We start from the raw sequence: 22,448 nt of genomic DNA, 5'->3' as shown, positions 1-22,448 counted from the left end.
TAATTTAATTGCTTTGCCTTGAATTCTTAGCCATTTTAAATATGTTTCGATATCTCTTTGAATAAGATAATAGTGCGGAAAAAATATGAGAAATGAATTAAGTAGTTATAAGGATTAGAGATATAAATTAAATTGTGTAAAGTGAAAGAAGAAACGAATAGTTGGCGTCAAGTTTATAAGTTAATTTGTTTTTCTAAGTATTTCTGACGAAATAAAGGTTATCTTTGAATGAACCGGTAAAGAAAGAAATCATTAAATTCTTGTCTAAATGAACAATCGAAACTTTAGACTCAAATCCTCAATCAAACAAACTGCCAAAAAAAGAATAATTAATACGGTATTAACCCTTTATGGTGAAGTTATACTTTTTCCTAAAAAAAACGAGATTACACTTATAATCTCTCCAAAAATTCATTTTTTACACTTGATATTTGTTTTGTTAGATTTTGGACAAAACTTTGACGGTAGCAAAAGTAATTGCATGCTTGCCTTTTATTTAACGTTTTTATGCAATAATTTAACATTTTAAAAGAAAATCTAAATGTAATTAACCCTCATTAATAATAAATACCTGCAAAGATACAATATAATCGTGACAAAGGCTAGTTTCATTCTACCACATACAAGATAATACCAGCCCACCAACCCCCTCCTCACCTTATCTGAGTCGCTTTGATGAAAAACACCTTTTTTTTTCTTTAAAAAGAAAGACTTAACAAAAAAGAAAGGCATGAAGAAGTCGCATTTTACCGGTTATAAATACTCCCACAAGTAATACAACTATTAACTCATACTATTAGTATATGTTTTCCTTAATAATTTATTGCATTTAAGGAGAGAATTACTAATTTCAACAATCAAATTTCTGGCAATTATATCCCAGACCCAAATCCCATTCCTTGCAAAATACTATTTTTCCACTAGAAAAACTAATTTAAGGCTGCCTTTGTCATGTATGATTTAGAGCATTCTTGATTATTATTACCATACAAGATACACACGATGCCCAACAAGCCACCAACCCATGAAAAAGCTCTTCAATCTTAAATACAACAAGACAGAAACCTTATTAATAAAAGCAATGCATGAACAAGTCATTTTCCATTCAGAAACCCTGTTATATCAAAGCCCAAACAGACACTAGCATTGTTCAAATATACTTGATGTGGAGGCAAAGTGAAGCAACACCGAACCATAAGTCTCTCCATCCCTTCGATCCATATATACCAAGAAAAAAACACGAGCGCTTCTCAGTTTCCAGTCTCTTTCTCTCGAACAAACTTCTTATTCTCTGACAAAACAGCAGCCATAAAAGAAAAAGATAAAAAACCTCAGTGTAAACTAATCAATAACCTCCATACTAAGCAAGGTTAGGTGAGTGACAGCAACCTTAAACATCCTCAGGACCTTCCTTTTACAGCCTTTCTCTCTTACATTCCTGGTAAGGTTTCTTGGCAGCATTGCTGAATGAATGTTTAGCTAAGACTGTCTTGTGATTTCATTGTGGGTTTTTTTGTACATTTTGTGAAGAAAAAATAAAGAGTGGAAATGCAGTTGCATATATCGCCGAGCTTGAGACATGTCACTGTATTGCCTGGAAAAGGTGTTAGGGAGTTTATGAAAGTGAAGATTGGGTCGAGGAGATTGTCGTATCGCATGGTTTTCTACTCAGTTTTGCTCGCTGCGTTTCTTCTCCGGTTTGTGTTCGTGTTAGCTGCTGTTGACAACATTGATGGACAGACGGGTTGTTCGACTATAGGTATGTTTGCTTACTGATTTGTCTGTATTTATGAATGTGATCAGTCGTGTAGATATTGATTAAGAAAGAAATGAGGGAACTTTCTCCTATTCACCTTTCTACGAGAACAATGAATTTTTCTTAATTACATTGCATTTTCTGTCTTCACCAGAATTCCTTATACCAAACAAAGTGTTAAAAGTTTCACCGGTCTTTACAAAGTTGATAACTCATAGCTGCTATATAACCAGATCATCATTGTAATAATATCCGTATGATCATGCAAAATACTCATTGATGTGCTAGGTGCTTAACTTTTAGCCATAATCTGTTGGGATTCCTGCGGAGCCATTATTTCATATTATACTCTACATGTGGCCAATCCTTGATCTCTGATAAAAGCCTGTTTCTGGTCAAATGTAGGCTGCTTGGGGAAAAGATTAGGACCAAGAATCTTGGGAAGAAGAGTACTCGAATCCACTGTAATCTCCGGAATCCTGCTTTACGTTAATATTTCTTCTGTAGATGTCGGATCATCATTAAGTCACATTTGGCAGCATGGAGTTGAAGACTTGAAATTTGTATCAAGAAATGAATTCCCAATTCAAGTTCTCAAATCCATGCTGCTGATATGCTTTCTACATTGAATGTCTGAGCAGAATGTACGAGAATAATAAATTACATGGTTTCTCTCAGGTGCCAGAAGTGATATATCAAGTACTGGAAGAACCTGTTGATCAAGGTGGAGTTCAATTAGGACCAGAAATTCCTCAAACTCTAGAAGATTTTATTGCAGAAATGAAGGATGAACGGCCTGATGCCAAGACTTTTGCTGTCAAGCTCAAAGCTATGGTATTGTGGATGAACGGATCTTCTGATAAAAGTTTCTTGTCAGAGATAAACATAATTCATCTGTGCACGTTCATGCCCGCGCGCACACACACACGAGGAAATAAACCATCAACTCTACAAGTTAAAAGGGATTGTGTTGCCATTCTTACAATGCTTAAGATATTCTAATGACAGGTCTCTCATGTTCTTACAGGTCACACTCCTCGAACAGAGAACAAGAACAGCAAAAATCCAGGAATACCTGTATCGACATGTGGCATCGAGTAGCATACCTAAGCAGCTGCACTGCCTTGCTCTAAAACTAGCAAACGAGCACTCTATCAATGCCAATGCCCGCCTCCAACTTCCCTCAGCAGAATTAGTCCCTGCCCTCGTTGATAACTCATTCTTTCACTTTGTTCTTGCCTCTGACAACATCCTTGCCGCATCTGTTGTTGCATCATCCCTTGCTCACAACTCATTGCACCCTGAAAAGGTTGTCCTACATATAATAACAGACAGAAAGACCTATTATCCAATGCAGGCATGGTTCTCGCTCCATCCTTTAACACCCGCAATCATTGAGGTTAAAGCATTGCACCACTTTGATTGGTTTACAAAGGGGAAGGTCCCTGTCTTGGAAGCAATGGAGAAAGACCAAAAAGTACGCTCCCAGTTTAGGGGAGGATCATCAGCCATTGTGGCAAATAACACAGAGAAACCATATGTTATTGCTGCTAAGTTGCAGGCACTAAGCCCCAAGTACAATTCCGTGATGAATCACATTCGTATACATTTGCCAGAGGTCAGTTTCTCTGTCACATAGCTTTTCCTAGCATTCTTGAAAGTTTGTCTTAACTTGTGCAATTGCAATGCAGTTGTTTCCAAGTCTTAACAAAGTAGTCTTCCTGGATGATGACATTGTGGTTCAAACTGATCTTTCACCGCTATGGGACATTGATATGAACGGGAAAGTGAATGGGGCTGTGGAAACATGTAGGGGAGAAGACAAATTTGTAATGTCAAAGAGATTCAAAAGCTATCTGAATTTTTCTCATCCTCTAATAGCAAATAGCTTTGATCCTAATGAATGTGCATGGGCCTACGGCATGAATATATTCGACCTAGAAGCTTGGAGGAAAACAAACATAAGCCGGACATACCATTTCTGGCTTGAAGAGGTAAACTTTCAGATTACATCAGGAGTGCAGCTGTTAGCAAGATTTTTAAGACCTTCATATCCCTATGAGTCCTCAACAAATATTAACAGACAAAGGATGAGATTGAAATTCATCAACAGAGTCTCTAATGACACCTTCTTTTCCCATTGCAGAATCTGAAGTCGGACCTAAGTCTATGGCAGCTAGGAACCTTACCTCCAGGTCTCATAGCTTTCCATGGCCACGTCCACATTATCAATCCCTTTTGGCACATGCTGGGATTAGGGTACCAGGACAACACAACCATTGAGGACGCCGAAAGTGCTGGTGTCATCCATTTCAACGGTCGAGCAAAGCCTTGGTTAGATATAGCATTTCCACAGCTGCGGCCTCTATGGACAAAGTATGTTGACTTCTCTGACAGATTCATAAAGAGCTGTCACATAAGAGCATCTTAGGAAATACACAGTGATGGAGAACATTTTTACCCTTTTATACCTGTACATGAGAGAGCAGGACAGACATCGAAAGTTCTGCAGAAACATAGGAATCTCTTGCAGAGATGATAACAGCCACAGGCCTCAAAATTTTGGGAACTCTTTCTTGGTTCTGAGTTCTTAAATATATCACAAATTTATTCAATTTTTCATTTGTTCAGAAGGAATAATCAATTTATTCTGTGATCATCAGATCTTAGTCGTTACACATTGCAGACAACAATTCTATCCTCTAAATAACAGAAGTTGGTCAGTTTCAGAGGTCAGAACAAGCAATAGGGAAGTATAATGTTATCCAATATTTCCAATTGTCACCACATTGATATCTTTCAGTATTCTATCTCACCACAAATGAAATATTTAGAATGCCAGGATATCGATAAATCGAAATAAGTAAGGGAGACAGAACGTATCAGGGCAAAGAATTGCAAGCTAATAATCAATCAAGAATTCAAGAAACCGTATATCACCGAGTTTCCACCAAAAGATTTTAAAGTTGTCATATAACAAGCGGCACAAGATTGTACAATATTAATACCATTTTTCGCCTGTACAGTTAAAATAGAGACCAAGTTCTCCAAGAACTTCGCAGATTTCCTAAATGTGGAGTCTCACAGCCATCAAATTCTACAAAACATCGTCTCAAGTGATGGATGAGAGTGCTTTGAACCTTGACACCAATAGACAGTTGCAGTTGTGAAGATGCTTAGGGTGACAGGAAGTTCGACCCTGCATCTGGGTTGTGCCATTTGCTTGGCCAGCCGGTAATATTTGGGTTGTTGATGTAGAATAGATTCTTCTTTTGTGGTGGGTGTGTTGGGAGATGAGCGGGAACATTGAGGGCACAAAAATAAGATTGGTATTTCGGGCAGCAGTTTTTCGTTAGAGCAGGACATCAAATGAGTCATTGATGTTGTGTAGCAGTAAATAAAAGAGAGTAAGAGGGTAGTTTCCCGTCGGATGTTGGAAGCTGGCTTTGAGTTGATTGTCGTTGTGGGAGTTTATCAGCCATTTCAGAATGGTGAAAAAGGTGCAAGGGAAGCATCTATGGTGAAGTGTGTCCGCAGGTGGAGTCGTGGAAATCGACAAAACCATGTTAAAGTAGATTACAGTGGGCAAATTTTCTCTCCCCAGATTGGAGAATCAAGTTCCATCACAGTGCCTGATCCCGGATAGCTACAAGGCATAGCCTAAACTAGGAGGAGGTATCTATGGAAACAACTACACAAACACAAAATTTACAAACAAAAACCAGAATAAACTGGATTAAAGTTCAACGTCAGCTGGTCTTCATGATTCACCAGATCCAAGTTAGATATTTGAGCATAAACTAATACAGTCAAGAGCATGGACAAATATTGTAACAACTGGATCAGAAGAGAAACCACCATGCAAGATATAGCTGCCAGTTTAGGCAACTGGTGGGCGCAGCACATGGTCCTGAGATGTGTCAACAGCCGCAGGTGGCATGAACTGCCACATGGCGACCCCAGGGTAACTAATAATAGGCACCAATTTGTTGCCCGCAGCTTGGCTTTGAGCAGCAAACGCAGCAGGGATGGCAGGAGGAGCTGATAAAAATCCAGGTTGAGGGGCGTTCATAGTCTTTAGCTGCTGTTCAAGCTTCTCCTTCTCAGCCTTTAACCTTTGCTTCTCGTCACGAAGCTCATTCTTCTCAGCCTGCAAATAATTGTGAAAAAACAGGTAATGATTACCTTTGGTCTATGACATATTTACAGCAAACTAAACAAAAAAGTAAACTACCCAGAGAAAAGATTGACTTCGTTCAGAAGGACTAGTTTCTGGAGAAGCAGGATCATATTCCACCCAAGATATTTTCAGACATCAAAGTTCAGGAAAAAGAGCAAGTCTTACCTTAAGCTCTTTAATCTTCTCCTGGAGATTGGAATTTGAGTCTTTGAGCTTCTGAGCTTCACCTCGTAGCTGAGTTACCATACGAACAGCGTCAACCAGAATAGCAGCCTTATCTGTTTTGGGAGGTCTCCCAGGTTCAAGAAGAGCACCCAGTTCCATAAACCTGGAAACATGCCAAAGCAGTTACTAGAAGTAAAAAGAGAAAGGGTGAATCGGCAACGTGAAACAAGCATCGAACACATTTACTTGTCATTTAGCCTGTCCCTCCGTTGTTTCTCCCTGCAGGCTTTCGAGCTTGATGGAGCACATGGCTCAGTTCTAGCACTGTATATAAATAGGTTATATGACGTATTGAACAAAGAATGAAGGTGTGATTAAAGAGAATATGAAGCCATCTAGTTACTTGTAACTTGTTAAGTTGCAACCTCACATTTTAACTGTATTCTCCCTTCCATTAAATTTACCTTGCCATATATACAATGATTAAGCAGAGACCCTGGGCAAAATTAATAAGCAGATGGATCCCCATGCATTTAAAGCAAACCGCTACTTACATCAGACCATTGATTGAAAAGTAGTCACCTTTATCGTCAGACCGAGCAACTAATCAGATTCAATCAAATAATACAATTAAAGAAAGAGAGGGTTCTTTACCGCTTTTTTGAGCCGGTTTCCTTCTGCACATCTGATTCCCCAAATGATCCATCAATCTCGACACTATTAGTAGACAAAACACCAAAAGAAAGACAAATAAATGAGCTGTGACAAAATTGATAGTTGATTATGTGAAAGCAAAAGTGAAAAGAAATGTGTGTGTGTAAAGAGAGAGAGAGAGTACGAATAATATTCCAAAAAAGAATCCTGAAACTTGTGAAAACTAAGCTAAAATGATTAAGAATGATCCCTCATATATCAATTGCAATTCTCGAGTATTAATACATCGGAACAAACAATAACCGCTAGAAACTTGCACCTTACTAGGTGCTTGAAAGCTTAATGTCAGACAAATGAACTATCCAAACTTATCTCTCCAGCACATATTAAGTAGTGTACAAGTTATCACTCAATCTCAGAAATTACACAGACCATTCCACTACAGTTACTTAACCAAGTTCAGAAAGGATTGATTTCCAAGATCACAGCTGTGTGAAGTGTGAACACAATGGTTACATACATTTACCCGCATAGCTAGATTCCTAGCACATAATTTGTTTACATTTGCCGGCATACAAGCATCAAACAATGCCAAAAGGAGAGAGAAAATAGTACAGATATTATTCTCACATTGTAGTGCTTATCAAGGATGTACTTAGTCATCACCTCCATTTCAAACTTTGCACAAAAACTAATCAAGAAAGTACCCATCACAGTCTTCTCCTAGCACTATGGGGAACCCTGGTGATGTTCGGGTGATATATAATTTAAACTCAGAATTTCAGCCGTTATTCAAAGACTATAATCCAACATGTGAAAACAGTCCTGTAAAGTAACTAATATAATCGCTGAATCATACATCTTGCAAACCTGTACCGTAAACAAGAAATGCAACAAACTCTACCGTCCAAAGCAAAGCACATTGGGAAATCTATGAAAAAGATTTATAAGTTCCACATAATTCCTAGACACTGCCGCACTAAAATCGGATAAAAAATTCCCCAAAACCAGAACTAAATGTCAAAATGAATATAAAATAAATACTCAGATTGAAGATGTCTTTGATTCTGAAAATACAACCATAGATAATACAAATACATTTACACCAGACCATCGAGAATCATGAAAAAATATGAAGTAACACAAAATTTACAGAAGAACCAAATTAGAACCCACAGAAACCATATATTGACTCGATGGAACTAAACCCATAAAATCGATAACATAATAATTAGGAAAAATATACCATTCCAGTTGAGAACACGAACCCACCAAAAGCTCACAAAAGACAGAAACCTCATAAATTACAAACAGAATGGTCAAAATTGTAGTAAAAGAGAATTGAAACACTACCTAACATTGGATGATCCATTCAAGGCTTGCACCGGCCAGGAAAACCCAGAAGCTGGAGCTGAGAAATTGCCATCAGGAACATGGATATCATCAAACCCATAGTCGTACAGCCAATTCGTATTCTCCGGTGAAACCATTCCGATCAGACGCCGGAAAAAGGGCAACTGTTTACCGGCGTCGGTAGATATTCAACAAAAGGGCGCTGCGCTGACTGGAACTTAAGAGGCTTCGGATTTGGGGAGAAAATTGATTTTCACGTGAGTTGAAATGGGAAAAAAGCACAATCTCAATGGGACTCAATTATTATTTTTTATTAATCAAACGAAAATTGTTAGAAGCAAATGAGAATTTGCAGAGAAAAAAAAAAAAACAAGATTCCCCACAAAAACACGCGACGCGGTGACGTAGACGCACTGTATCACCACTGAAGTCAACTGGGCCACCATCAAGTAACTCAGTTTCAGCCCGTTAGGTGAATTGGGCCCGGCCCTTAATCACTTTTCAAAGCCCAATTACAATACTAATCTGAAATTAATAAGTAGAGATAAAGATTAAATTAACCACTTTATTTAATAAATATAAAAAACCCGCCAATGTTTTCTTGAAATTTTTTATAGAAACTTTTTTTTCCCAAATTTAATTATTTTCATAAGTTACAATTCCGCTTTGTTGTACTGTAAATATTATTTATGAGAAATATAATCTATAATAATAATAAAAAATAATAATAATAATAATTGTGGGATGATAATAAAAGTAAGATGAGAAAGGTGAAATTGGGGAATATTTGGGATTGGGGTACGTATCGTCATCTTTCCCCACCCAATCTTCAAATTTCAGGTGGAGCATTAGGATATTGATGTCAAGAGAAAATCTGTCGTGTCGAAATCTCATTGGTCAACAATCATAAGAAAAAGGATTGAAGATGAGTGGTGGTTAAAAATTTAGACAATATGCCTTCTTGTGGTCCACCCACTTGCTATCAAACTGATTCATGTCTTCTTTCTTTGTAAGTAAACATTTATGCAATTAGATAGAGGACAATTATAGTCTCTTATGCCAATGATTGTGATATCTTAAAATTCGTTTGAAATAATTCAATTAAAATATTAAGTCCAAATTTTATTCATTTTAAAATCATTAATATCGTTTAATTAATAATTATTTTTGCATGAAGGGCGTCTTTTGCATTCAAGGGTCACGGGTCGGTCCAACCCAAGCCCCGAGATTCAAGCTGCAAAATCTGGGTCTTGCCCTGAAGCATAAAGACTCGATTGGTTATTTCATAGATCGAATTATTAAGAGGGTATTTGTATGACCTTGCAATTTGTTAAAATTTTAAAAAATTAAGTCAACAACTTCCTACTTATTTTTAAAGAGCTTATGAGCCCTTTTTTTAAAAAAAATTTACAAAATACTTTGTAATGTTTTATAATCTCTAAAAACATATTATATTATATAAGCTTATAAGATCTTTTAAAGTTTAACCAAACACCCTCGACTCCTTTTTATGAGTCAGATCTTCTAGAACCATTCTTATGTCATCAAAATGAATTGGAGCCGATCACTCACAAAGTATTACAACTACTGTTATACAAATGATCCATACTACAACTTGTCATCATCCACTATCTCCACTTGACTGTGGTTCAAGATGTCAGCATTACGCAGATTGAATTAATTACAATCCTCAATAGCTCAAAGATCGTGTGGGAAGGGTAAAAAAACAGGTCTTCTAAGCAAGGACTATGTTATTACATGGTGGGCTGTAGTCATGTGTTGCAAGATGATATCACATTATTCCTTCTCCCTTTTGTCTGTTTATACATACAAGTATGGATTGAAGACCTTTCCAAGATAAATTTCATGCCTGCTTATGGGATTTGCTGAGAGGTGAAGCAATTGCACTTGATAACAACGTCGCAACTGCAGAGGGTGATGTGTGTTTTGAGGTCATAGCTTAGATAAACGATGCTTTTCTGACCAAACTTAGACGCAGTTAACTATGCAGCTGATAATGCAATGATATGTAATCCGGGTTGAATTATTCGATCTCCTGAGACGATCTCACTGCGGGTCGACTAACTCTTCCGAAACAGGTTTTGGGTCCCCTGAGAATAAAACACGAACCGTGAGCTCGTCGGGCACGTCCCCGAATATGACCCTCCGACGCTCAAGTTAGGTTGATCGAGTGAAATGTATGCGATTTCAAAGTTCGATCTCAATTAATGCATAATAGACCTCATTTATGGCGTATCGGGGTCTATTTATAGAACACAGCTGTACGTCAAGTACTGGGCCACGTGGCCGTATCTTATCGGCGTGTGTTCTGATCGAACGGCTGTCATTGTCCGGGTCTTCGGCCAGTCTGTGCGATCCGGGCCGGGTCCTCCGCGACCCGCCCGCTATAAAACACGCGGATCTTGATCGCGTAATGACTAAAATACCCTTATTGAAGGTTAATCTGGTCTTTTCCGCAGGGATAACATGTGTATACCCATCAATATGGATTGGCCTTTAGAGCCACCAAAGTCATAATCTGTGATAAGCATGGTTTCCTGCAGGGGACATCACATGTAGGCCTTCCCCAGAATTTGGAAGTTTCTTGACAAGTTTTAGTACGTTATGGTATTAAGGAAATGACAAACTTATCCTTCTGTAAGGATATACCTTTGGTGGACAGTAGTAGCCGGCACTCTTGCAATGGATATTGCAAAAGCAAATTCATAGTGTACCCTACTGGTGAACACTTTCTGAAGTTGAGAACAGTTATGGCAACTAGAGCCAATTTGAATGGCATATTTGAGGCCCTGCCTGCCATTCCCAGGCATCGTGGCATAGACAAGAATCCAAAAAAGAGTAGAATTACATGCTTTCTTGATAAGAAGAAGGATGAAGTTCAAGAAATCCCAGCTCAGGCAACAAGAAGACTTGCAATAGGACTTGCCTCAATCGCACTCTTTGGGAACATCAGCATTGGAAAATCTCTAGCGGAAGACAATGGATTTTGGCTCACAGGCCCTTTACCAGTACCATATGCTAACAACAGTATGCTACGTGTAGAAGTTGATTATATATATACACGCGTCTTTATCTTCCTTCATTTTACATTTTTCTGAAAGAAGTTTTTTTCTCTTGGAGGAATTACTACTCTACAACAGTTGTATTTGATTCTCTTTTTTTGTTTTCTTGTGTAGAGATTAACAATGAAGAGACGGGAACTCGTTCTTTTCTCAAGAAAGGAATCTACATTGCAAATATTGGGACTAAAGGGAGAATGCACAGGTTGAAAAGATATGCTTTTGACCTCATAGCAATGGGGGATTTGATTGCACAACAAGACGCTTGGAATTACGTAAGGAGGTATCTGCGACTCAAGTCCACGTTTATGTACTTTGATTTTGACGAAGTGATTTCTGCAGCACCGGCAGATGATAAGAAGTCTCTGACCGATCTTGCCAATCGGTTGTTTGACAACGTTGAGAAGGTAATCCCAGTAAATATATTGTCATGGGTCAGCGCAATATTTGGTGTTCCTCTGATTGTCTTCATGTTTTGGCAGCTTGAAGATGCAGTCAGAAAGCAGAATGTGTCTCAAACAGAGTCAAGTTATCAAGCTACCACATTAGTTCTGCAAGAGGTCATGAATCGAATGGCATAAACATGCATGACCACCAAAACATTACTGTTCATGTACTGTAGTTTAAGATATCTAAGATGTTCTGTACTCTGGACTACGAATAGGAGCAATTTCAGAAGAGGATCGACTTATTGGCCTCGAAATATTTTAACACTTTGATTTGATTTGGAGAAGCATTAATGTCATTTATATATATACTTATGCAAGAATGAGAACCTTAAGACTTGTAAGAGAGGCTCTTAACTAAATTTAGTTTGTAATAATCATCAATACACATCTTCACAATTAATACATTCTGCCAAGAAAAGGGATGGAGCCCTGTGCTGTGGTACAAACTGATACAAAGCCAGTATGCTTTTCCACTATACAAATTACAAAACTCAGTTAGAAGTGCCTTATGTTATCAGTTACAAATAAAATGTCATTCAGTAACCAACACACTTTACTGAATCTAGAATAACCATTCCATCAAAAAGAATCAGCCAATGCTCAAACGAGAATCTAAAGATCTTAGGTTAGTTTGGCGCCTTGGAACACCTATCTCACAAGCATTCACCCTGGCTGCAAACCTCAGTGAACAAAGTGATTCACCGACAGAAGAAGGGTCTGGGGACACATTCACAAACATCAAAGTCTTTGAATCTCCACCCAAGCAAGGCTGAAAGAGAGAGAAAACTAATCAGGCAAAGCTGATAATGCCAGCAACAGGTGTGTGATCAAGTTTACACACTAATATTGTGTTTACAGCCTTTTTAGTAGGTCCTACAACTCAAACATTTGGAATCAGACCCCTTTTCATATGTAATTTGGCATTAGAAGGTAAGAAAAAGTGGTAGAACGTGGAGGCTTCCCCACCTATAGTCAAGGCTTTTCATAATTGCTTCCTCATAACTAGGTGAATGCTCCAGAAAATCCTCTAAAAATAAGTTGCACAAACGCTCACAAGAGAACATGTTCACTGGCAGTGTGACTGAAAGATTACCTGGAGAAGATAGGTCAGCTTGGAGTTCCTATAAGGCACATGCTCTTCCTTTTTTGCTAAGGCAAATATGACGTCACTTAATGAAGATAAACTCTTATTGATGGCCTGAGAATGCTCAATGAGAAATGAAAATATCAGGACAGGTAAGTTTCTTCAAGTGGACTAAGATAATTCTCTTCTAATACCTGAGTTTCTTTCAGTCGATCCCCTGTAGACCCACTCTTAGACAGACGCTCACTACCAGCAAGGTCAATCAGATTGAGAACGCCTTGTACTTGTTGATCAGTGCTCTAATAACACACCAGAGAACACACAGATGACAGAATGTGTCGGCATTAAATTGTAAACTACAACAAAGTCAAAATCACAACATGATGTATCTTAAAACAAGGCTAGCTACCTCATTAAAACCCGTTATTCGAAGTGTGAAGACAAAATGACTTCTCGAGGACTGTTCATTCATTTGAGTCTTGCCTACGGACCTAAAAATGAAGTTATACAAAGGGAAAAAATCAATATCTTGAATGAGTGCTTAATGGGTTCCAGCTTTCTGCTTATGCACTCGCAATCAAATTATTAGCATGTTATCAAACCATCCTCCATGAAAGACACTGAGGGTGTTAAACAACTTGATTTATTGCAAAAATTACTTCCAAAAGAAGGCTTATACTTATGTCAAGAAATGAATGAATGAAGATACATGTGACGATACCTGCTCTGTGCTGCCCGGTCTAAGAGATAGGAGACCTCCTTGCTACTGTGAACATCCACAATTGTAAGATCAGAAACATGAGTGTTGCCATTTGCATCATGTTTGATAGAATACTGCTTTCCAGCATTTTCAGCTCTTGATGCATCAAAGCCTGATCTGTTTGGTGCTAGCAGATCACGGATTGTTTCATTATATATCTCGAGCATTGAGACCTGAAAAGTGAATGATAGTAAAATATTTGACACCATAACAACTTATTTAAACAAGAAATAACGCCCAATTTACCTGCATTCCATACTTCCATCCTTGGGCCTGAAGAATTTGCCTTGTCTCAAAAACTTGTTCCAGTGATCGTGGAATTAGACCTTTCTGATCAATTGGTGCTGGCTTGCCCATCATCGTATATGTCTTACCAGAGCCAGTTTGTCCGTAAGCGAAGATGCAAACCTATACCGAGTGCACTTTGATTAACACAGTTTCTATACTCGCGTTTCCGAATCAACTTTTCATTATCCACAAGTAATGGTTTCTTCATGATGTAAAAGGAGATATGTCCAGGAAACAGCGACCAAACAAAACCAAATGACGGTAACTGCCGATCACTATTCATATACACACATGAATTACTGAAAGCATCTCATAAAAATTAAATTTAGTTAGCAGGCAAAAGTTACAGATTTTAATTATGGAGTTCTCTGAGAATTACGATTATCCACCTAAAACTTATGTAGTATAACGTAAGTCTCTATATTAAAGAATGAATAAAAGATAATGGAGTTCTGCAGGCAATTTATCACCTTATAACCATCAAGGGCACTCTGCACAAGCTGTGATATCTCCACAAAAACATCTTCCTGGGAGGCATCAGGCACAAACACTTTGTCGAAAGTGAAGGAAAGCTTTTGGCCTGATGAAAAACTATAAATTAGGGGGGAATGGAAACAACAAATTATTGTATCCTAAGAAAATATCTCAGGTTTCCGACTCTTTTATGAGTAAGACTTACCATTTTGCGTCAAATCAATGCCTCGACCCTGTGCTTCCATTGATGTGGGGAAGGAGACGACTTTTGTGTCAGTTCCAACTCCATCATCAGACAAAAGGGGCCTCACTCTACAGAAGACGCGTATATTCCCCTTCAACTCCTGTATTGACAAATGATTCCCAGTAAACAATCTCACTGAAAAAAGATTCTTATATAGACTTTCAAAGTACGAACAATTCTGAGAAGAAAAATCAAATAAACAATTAAATATGTTTATTACTCTTGTATGCAAGAATTGGTACCAGGATAGTGTTATGCAATTTCTTGCGGAGTTGCTCTCCTTCCACAATTTTTGATTCAGCATCAGCCAGACGGTTTTGTAGCTGGCTAATAATAGTCTTTTGTTCCTCAAATTCAGATCTCGTCTCCATTGCTGACATATCAGACAGCTACAGAACAATAAACAAAAATAAGAAGTAAATACTTTCACACAGTTAATAAATAGTCAGTCAATCCTAAATCAATAGTAACATTCCTGTCAATATGAACAAATCAAAGAAAACCAAATTGCCAGGTCAAAACCTTCAATTTCTTTTCTGCAAAAGCCAGCTGTTCATGTAATCGTCTTATTTGCTCACTCTGGGACAAGCATGTTGACTAGAAAAAAGGAAACATAAAAACTGTTAAAGATGCATTTCAGTTTGTTATTTAACATTAAGGTATTTAAAATCAAACCTCCAGCTCATTTGTTTTTGTAGTCAGGCTATCTAACTCAGCAATGGATTTTCCAGTACATTCTTTGTATTTTACTACTTCAGCTGATAGAGCCTGAACTTGTAACAATTGCCGATCACGATCATCTCTTACTTGTTGCAACTCGCCTCTCAAGCATGTAACTTCACTGCCTAGAGCCTCCTTTTGTTTCAGAGCTTCATCTTGCGATGCCTTTTATGGGATCAAGCATTGGTAAGCGTATTTCGAAGAAGTGGAATATGATCAGCAAATTAGCAAATAACAACAGCATATGTCTTATTGCAAATGATGAATTACAGAAGGTTATGTTAAACATTCAACACATAGAACTAACATACATCACCATATCAGAGCTAGTTTAACTATGTACTGACTTAACTAACCAAGACTGAACAACAATTAGAGTTCAATAAAGTTTTAGGCCACCTTGTAAGAAATGTAAATTATTACTAAAGTACCAAGGTATTTCAGCTGATGCTAAATTGAAGCCGCTCATAAATTATCAAATGCCAGACCTGAGCTTACAACAATTGCAAGAAAATTATTATGTTTAAATCAGTCTTGAGAAACATGTTTTATGGCTCAAGTCACTTGTTTAGGACCCTATCACAAACAACATGCAAAATATTAAGTATGAAATAACACTATAGCACTTCATCCAGTCCTGGATGGTGAATGAAATATGCCAAAACCTCCATGGCAAACATCAAAGAGTGATACAAGGAACTTACTCTCGAGGAAGCAAGCTGCTCTTGCAGAGAAGTACTGTGGCCCCTTAAGGTGCTTAGGTTTTCTACAATAGCTGACTTCTCTTGCTCAACATGCTTTAGAGTCTCCTTTATTGCATGAATTTCTGACTGAAGTTTACTATTGTACTGTTGTAAGCTTGTGTTGTACTCATGTAACCTCTTGTACATATCATTAAGTGATTGTATCTGCACAAGCAACAAAGCCCAAAATGACACAATTTAGAATGAAATGTAGAAGAAATACTGGGAAACATGCTTTCGATTGTAAGAATTCTTTTCAAACCTTCTGAACATTACTAGCATTGTCTTCTTGGCTTCGCTTCAGCTCTTCCGAGAGGGAAGCATTCAGTCTCTCGGCAGCAAGTCTAGAATCCTTCTCTTTTGCTAAAGAATCCAATGCTTCCTGTTGAAAGTCAGTTCTTCACAATGCAAAACAGAGTAGCTGCGAAAAACTACAGTGCAACATTTAATTTGTCAGGGAGCTCATACCAACTTATCTAGTTCCTCCTTGGAAAATTTTTCTTGCAGTGCCTCCAAATTGTTTCTCAACTCCATAATGATTGAGTTCAACTCATCTTCTTTTGCCTTCATCAGCAACTCTAAAAGAATTCACAAAAACTCACATATTATATATGTTTCCTAGTCAGTACATTCTTCAGCAAAAGTCCAAGCACCAAAATAAAGAACCACCCATACCCATATCGTTGCACTTCTTTTCTGCTAATTCCAACAAATTTTTTAGTTTCTCCTGTTCTGTAACATAATTTCCTTCACACTGTTGGAACCACTTAATACATTGCTTAAGCCTTTTTATGTACTCGGCCATTTGTTCGCTCTTCTCCTGTAGAGGAAACAAGTGTCAGAACTCAAATAGTCACATTAAAATGTCAACAGCTTGAAGCTCTTTCACAGTTGACCAAATTCGTAAAACACAAAGCCCATTAGGGTCTATGCTAGAAACGAACAATTGAAAGCTAAATGCCCTCTCTAACATACCTTGTAGTTAAATTTGTTCTTAATTCTCAACTTCTCAATGAGTAAGGCTTCTACATCCTCTCTGGTGAACTCAGTTACTCCAGAGTCGGAACCAGAATTGCTAGGTGGCCCGCTGGTCGGAGGTGGATCTTGGCCCCCATTAACTACTGAAAATGCTTGTCGAGTTTGCACTCTTGTCCCAGAGTTGGGTGGCATTTTTGTGTTTCCTATCCGTCGTCTCTTGTCTACTGAAACGTCATCTACACTGTACTTACTCTGCAGAACCCCAACAAGAACAAAAACCAGAAATATCAAATTTGATGCCCCACTACAACTAACAAACATATATACCACAGCTCCCCATGAAAAAGAAAAAGGTAATTTCAAACCAATGCAAATTATTGTTTCAAAATATACCCTAAGTTTCAACAAGAATAAGTCAAATTCTCATAATCAAACCCCTAATGCGCCATAAAACAGAAGGAGCTCCATTCATGCACACATGTAAGGCAGTAAATAGAAAATTAAAAAATAGACACACTCATCAGAAATTACATATACTGCAATAAATTGATTAGTGAAAGAGGAACCCACATGTGAAGGACTAGAAGGAGGCTTGTTCTGGTTCTTAGAAGCCATCTTACTGAGGAGCGTGTGAATGTAGATAGAGGTAGAGAGGAGGGTGAGCTTCAAGAGAGAGAAGCAGGACTTTCAAACTTTTGTTGGTGGGGCAGTGGTTTATTGCAATCGAAGCTAAAGCCAATATTTGTATGACAACCGTTGCTTCCAGTTGCAGCAATCAGAGCACAGCAACACAATGTCACAAAGAGAAGGATGATGGGACTGTAAAATTAGAGACAGCAAAAGCTAAATTCATTTAACCCTATCTATCACTAAAAAATCGAAAAAAGAAAAAGGATTGATACTTTTCTTTCTTTTTTCTGAGAACACACCTATTGTGATTGATCTATTGTGAATTAAATGAGGTAATTTGGGGAATATGTGAAGGCCGATAAGGGTTAGGGTTTGCAGATCTAGCTAGAGAAGAGCGTTTACAGAGTGAGTGAAGGTTAGGTTTTGAAATTTTTTGAAATTGAGTCTGGCGGTATGTCGACATAGATTCGTTGTAAATACAACTTGACCGGTTTGACCCTGCCGGTTTATTATATTTTCAATTTGTCCGGCCTTTTTATGGCTCTTTTCGCCTTATTGGCTCCTTCCTATTTCCTTTTTAATTTCCTAAAAAATTATTTTCAGGAAAAATGAATATGATAATTAACCCGTTCCTCTCCTGAAATTTAATATAATTATACATAGATTTTCTGTAGTTTAAAAATTTACGTTTTTTCTGTCTAACAAATAGATTCATTCATGAGTCAAAATTCACTGAATTTGTTGATATTAGCTTGAATGAAAATTCATATTTACCCCTAATTGACTTATTACTATCTCATTGCAATTTAAATAAAATTATTTTTATCAAACTACTTTTATACAATTTTACACTCTAACACATGTGAGGAGGTATATTTGCACCCTTATAAAGGTGTTTTGTCGAAAATTATTTGTTTGGCTGCAATATGGATTTTCGTTCCTTTTTCTTTAGTATTAATAAATCATGTGAATTTTGAATAATAAATAAATCAAGTTGTTGGATGAAAATAAATATAGAGAATACTTAATTTAAATTTTCAAACCACGTGAAATTTATAAATAATTACAATAAATCTATAAAAGAGTGATGTAATTATCCCGAAAACAAGAAAAGATTGAGAAGTAAAAAACTAACTTAAATAAATAAGAGAGAATTTAAAACCTGTGCTTTTGAAGAAAAATTATGAGTATGTCAAACAAATAGGGACTTTTTAGCAGATATTTTTTTCTTGGTAAAATATATTTTCATAAATTAAGATGTTCGTGATCGTTATATTTGGATAGATGAATTTGAATTTTAAGAAATAATATTAAAAAATAATTGCAAATTATTATATATCAAAATAATTTAAAATTCATTAATATTCCATGAAAAAAAATCAAATTGAATGCTTTAAAGTACATTAATTATCAAAGCAAATTAAAAGGATTTGTCAGTAAGATTTTAAAATCCATAATTTAAAATTTTTGAATGATTTTGATTAGGCTAATATCAGATATTTGGATACCGATTAAATTATATTCACATGAATGCAAATTCAATTTTATAGTGTTTTACATAAACCACAAAAAACAAGAAGGAAAAGAAAAATCCCATCTCCATGAATAAACAAGTGACTTGCTTCTTGTGGGTGCCAAGAATTTTCACTTTGCTTCTTCCTTTGGGAATACTTTCACAAGGTGATAAAAAGTAATGAACATAGACTGTGCCTGTCTGGGTTTTTTTTTTCCTTTTGTTGTTGTTGTACAAATCATATGCGAATATATCAAACAGTAAGAGAATTTGATCGCAAACTGGTAGTGCAAAGACTGTTGTTGTTGTAACATTCCAACCCCCACTGCACCTACTAAATGAGACTGCATTTCTTTCGATAGATGTGAACGGCTTGCCTTTTTTCTAGGTAATTAATGATTACAATCATGGGGAGGGGAGCTTTTGGGAGTTGGTACTTTTGCTGTTTGCCGATATTGGAAATTAGACACTAGACAGGATGACGAATTCAGCTTATGTAATTAAGAGATTGGAATTTATTAATTCATGATTAAATATTTGGAATAGATAAAATTAATGATGGAGATATGGGCCTGAGTGGCTGTTAGCCATATGTTGAGCTATAAGATCTGGGAGACGGCCTTACAACTTTAATTTGTGAAATAAATGAAACTAAGTTGGTGACATTTGTGAACTCAACTAATAAAGCAAGCGTCTTAGTCTTGGGATTAATTAAGTTTAGTTGCTAACAGTTTGGACAGATGATGATGTCATGAATACAAGAATTATATGTGAAGGGCGGTTTGTAATTATGTTTGGAAGTTAAGTATTTAAATATTAATTGAAATGTGGGGTTTGTTGATTTATGTTATTTTAGGGGGGGGGGGGGGGGTAGCTCCGGTCTTTGCATTTGGGCCTAAATCATTGGAAGTTAATCCGGGCCTGTCCCTAAAAAAGGAGACATGGGCGGCTTAACAAAAAAAATGCCCATGGAAAAGAAATGATTAAGAAGAACATTGGAGATGCGGGGTATCGATCCCCGTACCTCTCGCATGCTAAGCGAGCGCTCTACCATCTGAGCTACATCCCCCTTTTGCTTAGAAAATCATAATTTCTCATTCCTCATCACCTTCTCCAATCTGTTTTTGCCAGCATTTCACAAATTACATCATTTGTCAATACAAATATAAACTTCACTATTGATGTTTTCACCACAAAAGAACCTATAAGATACCTATCCTCTTCCATCACTATATTATATTTTTATCTTCTGTAAATCATGTCCATGAGGAAACCCAAGTTCGATTCTTCCTCAACCTTCTTTTTCCAGTACCAATAATCTCATTATCTCATCACTATTGATTTATTACTAATTGATTATAAATTAAATAAATTTTTTTATAATTAACTTATTCTTATATATTTTCACACATTAATGAATGCAAGGAGATATATTTTCATCGTTATATGTGTAGTTTAGTCATAAAATATTTATTTTACCTACAATAAGTCATTAATAATTCAAGCGAGAATAAATATTAATTTTTATTTAATTTTTTCTAATAAATTATAACTAATAGATTGACTTATTTATTAAATAAAGACAAACCACAAAAAAGAGAAGTATGTGTGTGTGTGTGTCACGGTAAAATATGTTATACTTCCATTTTGAACATAAAAGAAGTGAGTTGTTGCTTTTATCTTCTACACCAACGAATGTCATCCGCGTATTGTTACATTTGTCATTCTCCTTCAATTTCTAAGTCTTCATTTCTATCTACACAACTTTTTTTCTCGTGCAGGATGTCATCTTAGTTTCGCAATATTTTATGCTCATTACGGGTATTGTGTGTCTTTGTGGTCTATTTTATGTCCTTTGTAACATTTTTGTGTGCTTGCATAGATGTGTATTCTCATTTTTGTTTAGCTTATATGAAAGAGTATTTTGAAATAAGAGCAATAATAGGACAGGAGAGAGTGCATTGTCCCTCTTCTTTTTTCATTTCAATATATCTCGTTAGCAAGAGTGGTCTTGGATTGATTTACTTTACTAGAGGGGATATAGTGAGAGAAAATGAGTGGAGGATTGATAAAATCTGATAAATGCCTTGGGTGGTTATGATATGTTAACCAATTCTTGAATTGGTTACCAGCGACCACTACAAAATGTTGTAGCTTTGAACTCTGACTTTGGTGTGTTTAGCCATTTTGATTTCCTTCCTGCTAATAGCGGTCTCTATAATTTTCACCCTTGAATCACATGTTAGTTTCTGTATCATAACCTTGATTTTTGGGTACTCGTATGGAAGAAGGAGAATGGTGCTTTTGCTCAGGAACAATTAATCAGTTATATGTGTTGTAGCTGATGCTTGACTCATGCTTGTGCTTACATGTAGCTTACTATTTATCAGGTAAAGAACTAATCATTCACCTGCCCAAGTTTCTGTTATTTTTCTGCCTTCAGGTACTTATGGGCAGTTTCATACATATTTGAGTGGTAACAGTTTCCTAGTAATGTGGTTTTGATATTGCAGAAACCAGGATATTAGGCCTATAAGTTGTTGAATCTGTGGTGTTGCTCAATAAATGGCACAGTTGTTCCTGTGGCTCTTCTTTAGAAAGTGAATGATTCGTTTACTGGAAGGAGACACTAGCTTTAACTTTTTGGAAGAGAGGTAAGTTTCATGAAGTAATCAAAATTCATTACAAGTTTTTATGCTAACTTTGTTAAAGGTTGAGGCGTCTTGTGTGATTTATATTTCTTGTCGCTTGGGCTTTTGCTGAAATACCTTAGTAAATACAAAGCTAACCCAGTACTAATTGCTTTCTATTAACCATTCCATGTATTCATAGCATTTTGGTTTACTTTCTGATCTTATGTTGCTTTTGAGCAGTAGGGGTAGTTGGATTACCTTGAAGGAACTTTTCTATTTCTTTTTTGTTTTTCTTTTTAAGGAATTGAAGGCACTTTTCTAAATCAGGTAAATTGCAGGAATTGAAGCGCAGGCGAAGAAAGAGGAAGAGTAGGAAGGAGAAGAGGAGGAGGAGGAGTCACCATCATTCTTCTGATAATTCTGCTGATCTGCGGCATAAAAAGAGGAGCAGGAATGCGTATTCAGACTCTGATTCCGACGTCAGTGCTTCAAATGATTTGCGAGTGGGTAGGGGCAAGAAGCGGTCTGAGAAGAAGAGCAGGAAACAATGCCTTGAAGAGGACTAGCTTCTACAGTGAGTGATATGTCATGTGCTATTAAGGTTCCTCTAAACTGATGCTAAGTCCTATTCAATCTTTAATCTGGTGATTGATGAGCTCCTTGATGAAAACCACTTTAGCTTAGTGGACAATGCATTAGTTTGGTGCATTTGCTGCTTTTCAGTTTGATGTAATGTATCATTTT

The 22,448-nt window shown here is 36.8% G+C and overlaps 4 protein-coding genes, 1 long non-coding RNA gene and 1 other non-coding gene across 6 annotated transcripts; 3 read left to right on the top strand and 3 right to left on the bottom strand.

Moving 5' to 3' along the window:
- The first annotated feature begins 1,272 nt into the window (after positions 1-1,272).
- On the top strand, positions 1,273-4,378 carry LOC105174814 (putative galacturonosyltransferase 12). The gene is made up of 6 exons (XM_020698350.2): positions 1,273-1,759; positions 2,162-2,220; positions 2,435-2,590; positions 2,784-3,374; positions 3,448-3,750; positions 3,903-4,378. The coding sequence occupies exons 1-6, from the start codon at positions 1,549-1,551 to the stop codon at positions 4,185-4,187; spliced, it is 1,605 nt and encodes a 534-aa protein (XP_020554009.1). The 5' UTR covers positions 1,273-1,548; the 3' UTR covers positions 4,188-4,378.
- A 930-nt stretch (positions 4,379-5,308) lies between these two features.
- On the bottom strand, positions 5,309-8,475 carry LOC105174813 (transcription factor ILR3). The gene is made up of 5 exons (XM_011097012.3): positions 8,109-8,475; positions 6,756-6,818; positions 6,348-6,425; positions 6,102-6,264; positions 5,309-5,906 (listed from the first exon to the last, which is right to left on the bottom strand). The coding sequence occupies exons 1-5, from the start codon at positions 8,243-8,245 to the stop codon at positions 5,637-5,639; spliced, it is 711 nt and encodes a 236-aa protein (XP_011095314.1). The 5' UTR covers positions 8,246-8,475; the 3' UTR covers positions 5,309-5,636.
- Positions 5,843-6,510, top strand: LOC148784868 (uncharacterized). The gene is made up of 2 exons (XR_016063106.1): positions 5,843-5,930; positions 5,995-6,510. It is a non-coding gene; the product is annotated as an uncharacterized LOC148784868 (long non-coding RNA).
- Positions 8,476-10,785: 2,310 nt separating the features above from the next.
- On the top strand, positions 10,786-11,921 carry PNSL3 (PsbQ-like 1). Its single transcript, XM_011097011.3, has 3 exons — positions 10,786-11,156; positions 11,306-11,595; positions 11,671-11,921. Exons 1-3 carry the CDS (start codon positions 10,880-10,882, stop codon positions 11,767-11,769), a joined length of 666 nt encoding a protein of 221 aa, XP_011095313.2. The 5' UTR covers positions 10,786-10,879; the 3' UTR covers positions 11,770-11,921.
- Positions 11,922-11,987: 66 nt separating this feature from the next.
- LOC105174811 (kinesin-like protein KIN-14N) lies at positions 11,988-17,995 on the bottom strand. The gene is made up of 17 exons (XM_088876567.1): positions 17,499-17,995; positions 16,926-17,180; positions 16,626-16,770; positions 16,419-16,528; positions 16,213-16,332; positions 15,912-16,115; positions 15,163-15,372; positions 15,010-15,084; positions 14,730-14,876; positions 14,449-14,587; positions 14,240-14,349; positions 13,728-13,889; positions 13,443-13,654; positions 13,131-13,212; positions 12,916-13,020; positions 12,731-12,835; positions 11,988-12,406 (listed from the first exon to the last, which is right to left on the bottom strand). The coding sequence occupies exons 1-17, from the start codon at positions 17,541-17,543 to the stop codon at positions 12,227-12,229; spliced, it is 2,406 nt and encodes an 801-aa protein (XP_088732693.1). The 5' UTR covers positions 17,544-17,995; the 3' UTR covers positions 11,988-12,226.
- Positions 17,996-20,067: 2,072 nt separating this feature from the next.
- On the bottom strand, positions 20,068-20,140 carry TRNAA-AGC (transfer RNA alanine (anticodon AGC)). Its single transcript has one exon. It is a non-coding gene; the product is annotated as a tRNA-Ala (tRNA).
- Between the last annotated feature and the right edge of the window lie 2,308 nt (positions 20,141-22,448).

Source organism: Sesamum indicum, linkage group LG12, assembly GCF_026168435.1.
Source record: "Sesamum indicum cultivar Baizhima isolate 11 linkage group LG12, ASM2616843v1, whole genome shotgun sequence".
Lineage (NCBI taxonomy): Eukaryota > Viridiplantae > Streptophyta > Magnoliopsida > Lamiales > Pedaliaceae > Sesamum > Sesamum indicum.
Note: the sequence above shows the minus strand (reverse complement) of the source record. Positions and strands in the feature narration are given on the sequence as shown.

Coding starts and splice junctions, on each gene's coding strand:
- LOC105174814 (XM_020698350.2), top strand. CDS start 1,549: ATGCAGTTGCATATATCGCCGAGCTTGAGACATGTCACTGTATTGCCT. Junction 2,591..2,783: donor CTGTCAAGCTCAAAGCTATG/GTATTGTGGATG, acceptor ATGTTCTTACAG/GTCACACTCCTCGAACAGAG. Junction 3,751..3,902: donor ACCATTTCTGGCTTGAAGAG/GTAAACTTTCAG, acceptor TTCCCATTGCAG/AATCTGAAGTCGGACCTAAG.
- LOC105174813 (XM_011097012.3), bottom strand. CDS start 8,245: ATGGTTTCACCGGAGAATACGAATTGGCTGTACGACTATGGGTTTGAT. Junction 6,819..8,108: donor AATGGATCATCCAATGTTAG/GTAGTGTTTCAA, acceptor GTCTACTAATAG/TGTCGAGATTGATGGATCAT. Junction 6,265..6,347: donor AGGGACAGGCTAAATGACAA/GTAAATGTGTTC, acceptor GCATGTTTCCAG/GTTTATGGAACTGGGTGCTC.
- PNSL3 (XM_011097011.3), top strand. CDS start 10,880: ATGGCAACTAGAGCCAATTTGAATGGCATATTTGAGGCCCTGCCTGCC. Junction 11,157..11,305: donor AGTACCATATGCTAACAACA/GTATGCTACGTG, acceptor TTTCTTGTGTAG/AGATTAACAATGAAGAGACG. Junction 11,596..11,670: donor TGTTTGACAACGTTGAGAAG/GTAATCCCAGTA, acceptor ATGTTTTGGCAG/CTTGAAGATGCAGTCAGAAA.
- LOC105174811 (XM_088876567.1), bottom strand. CDS start 17,543: ATGGCTTCTAAGAACCAGAACAAGCCTCCTTCTAGTCCTTCACAT. Junction 13,890..14,239: donor GTGCCCTTGATGGTTATAAG/GTGATAAATTGC, acceptor CACTCGGTATAG/GTTTGCATCTTCGCTTACGG. Junction 13,655..13,727: donor GATGGAAGTATGGAATGCAG/GTAAATTGGGCG, acceptor TTCACTTTTCAG/GTCTCAATGCTCGAGATATA.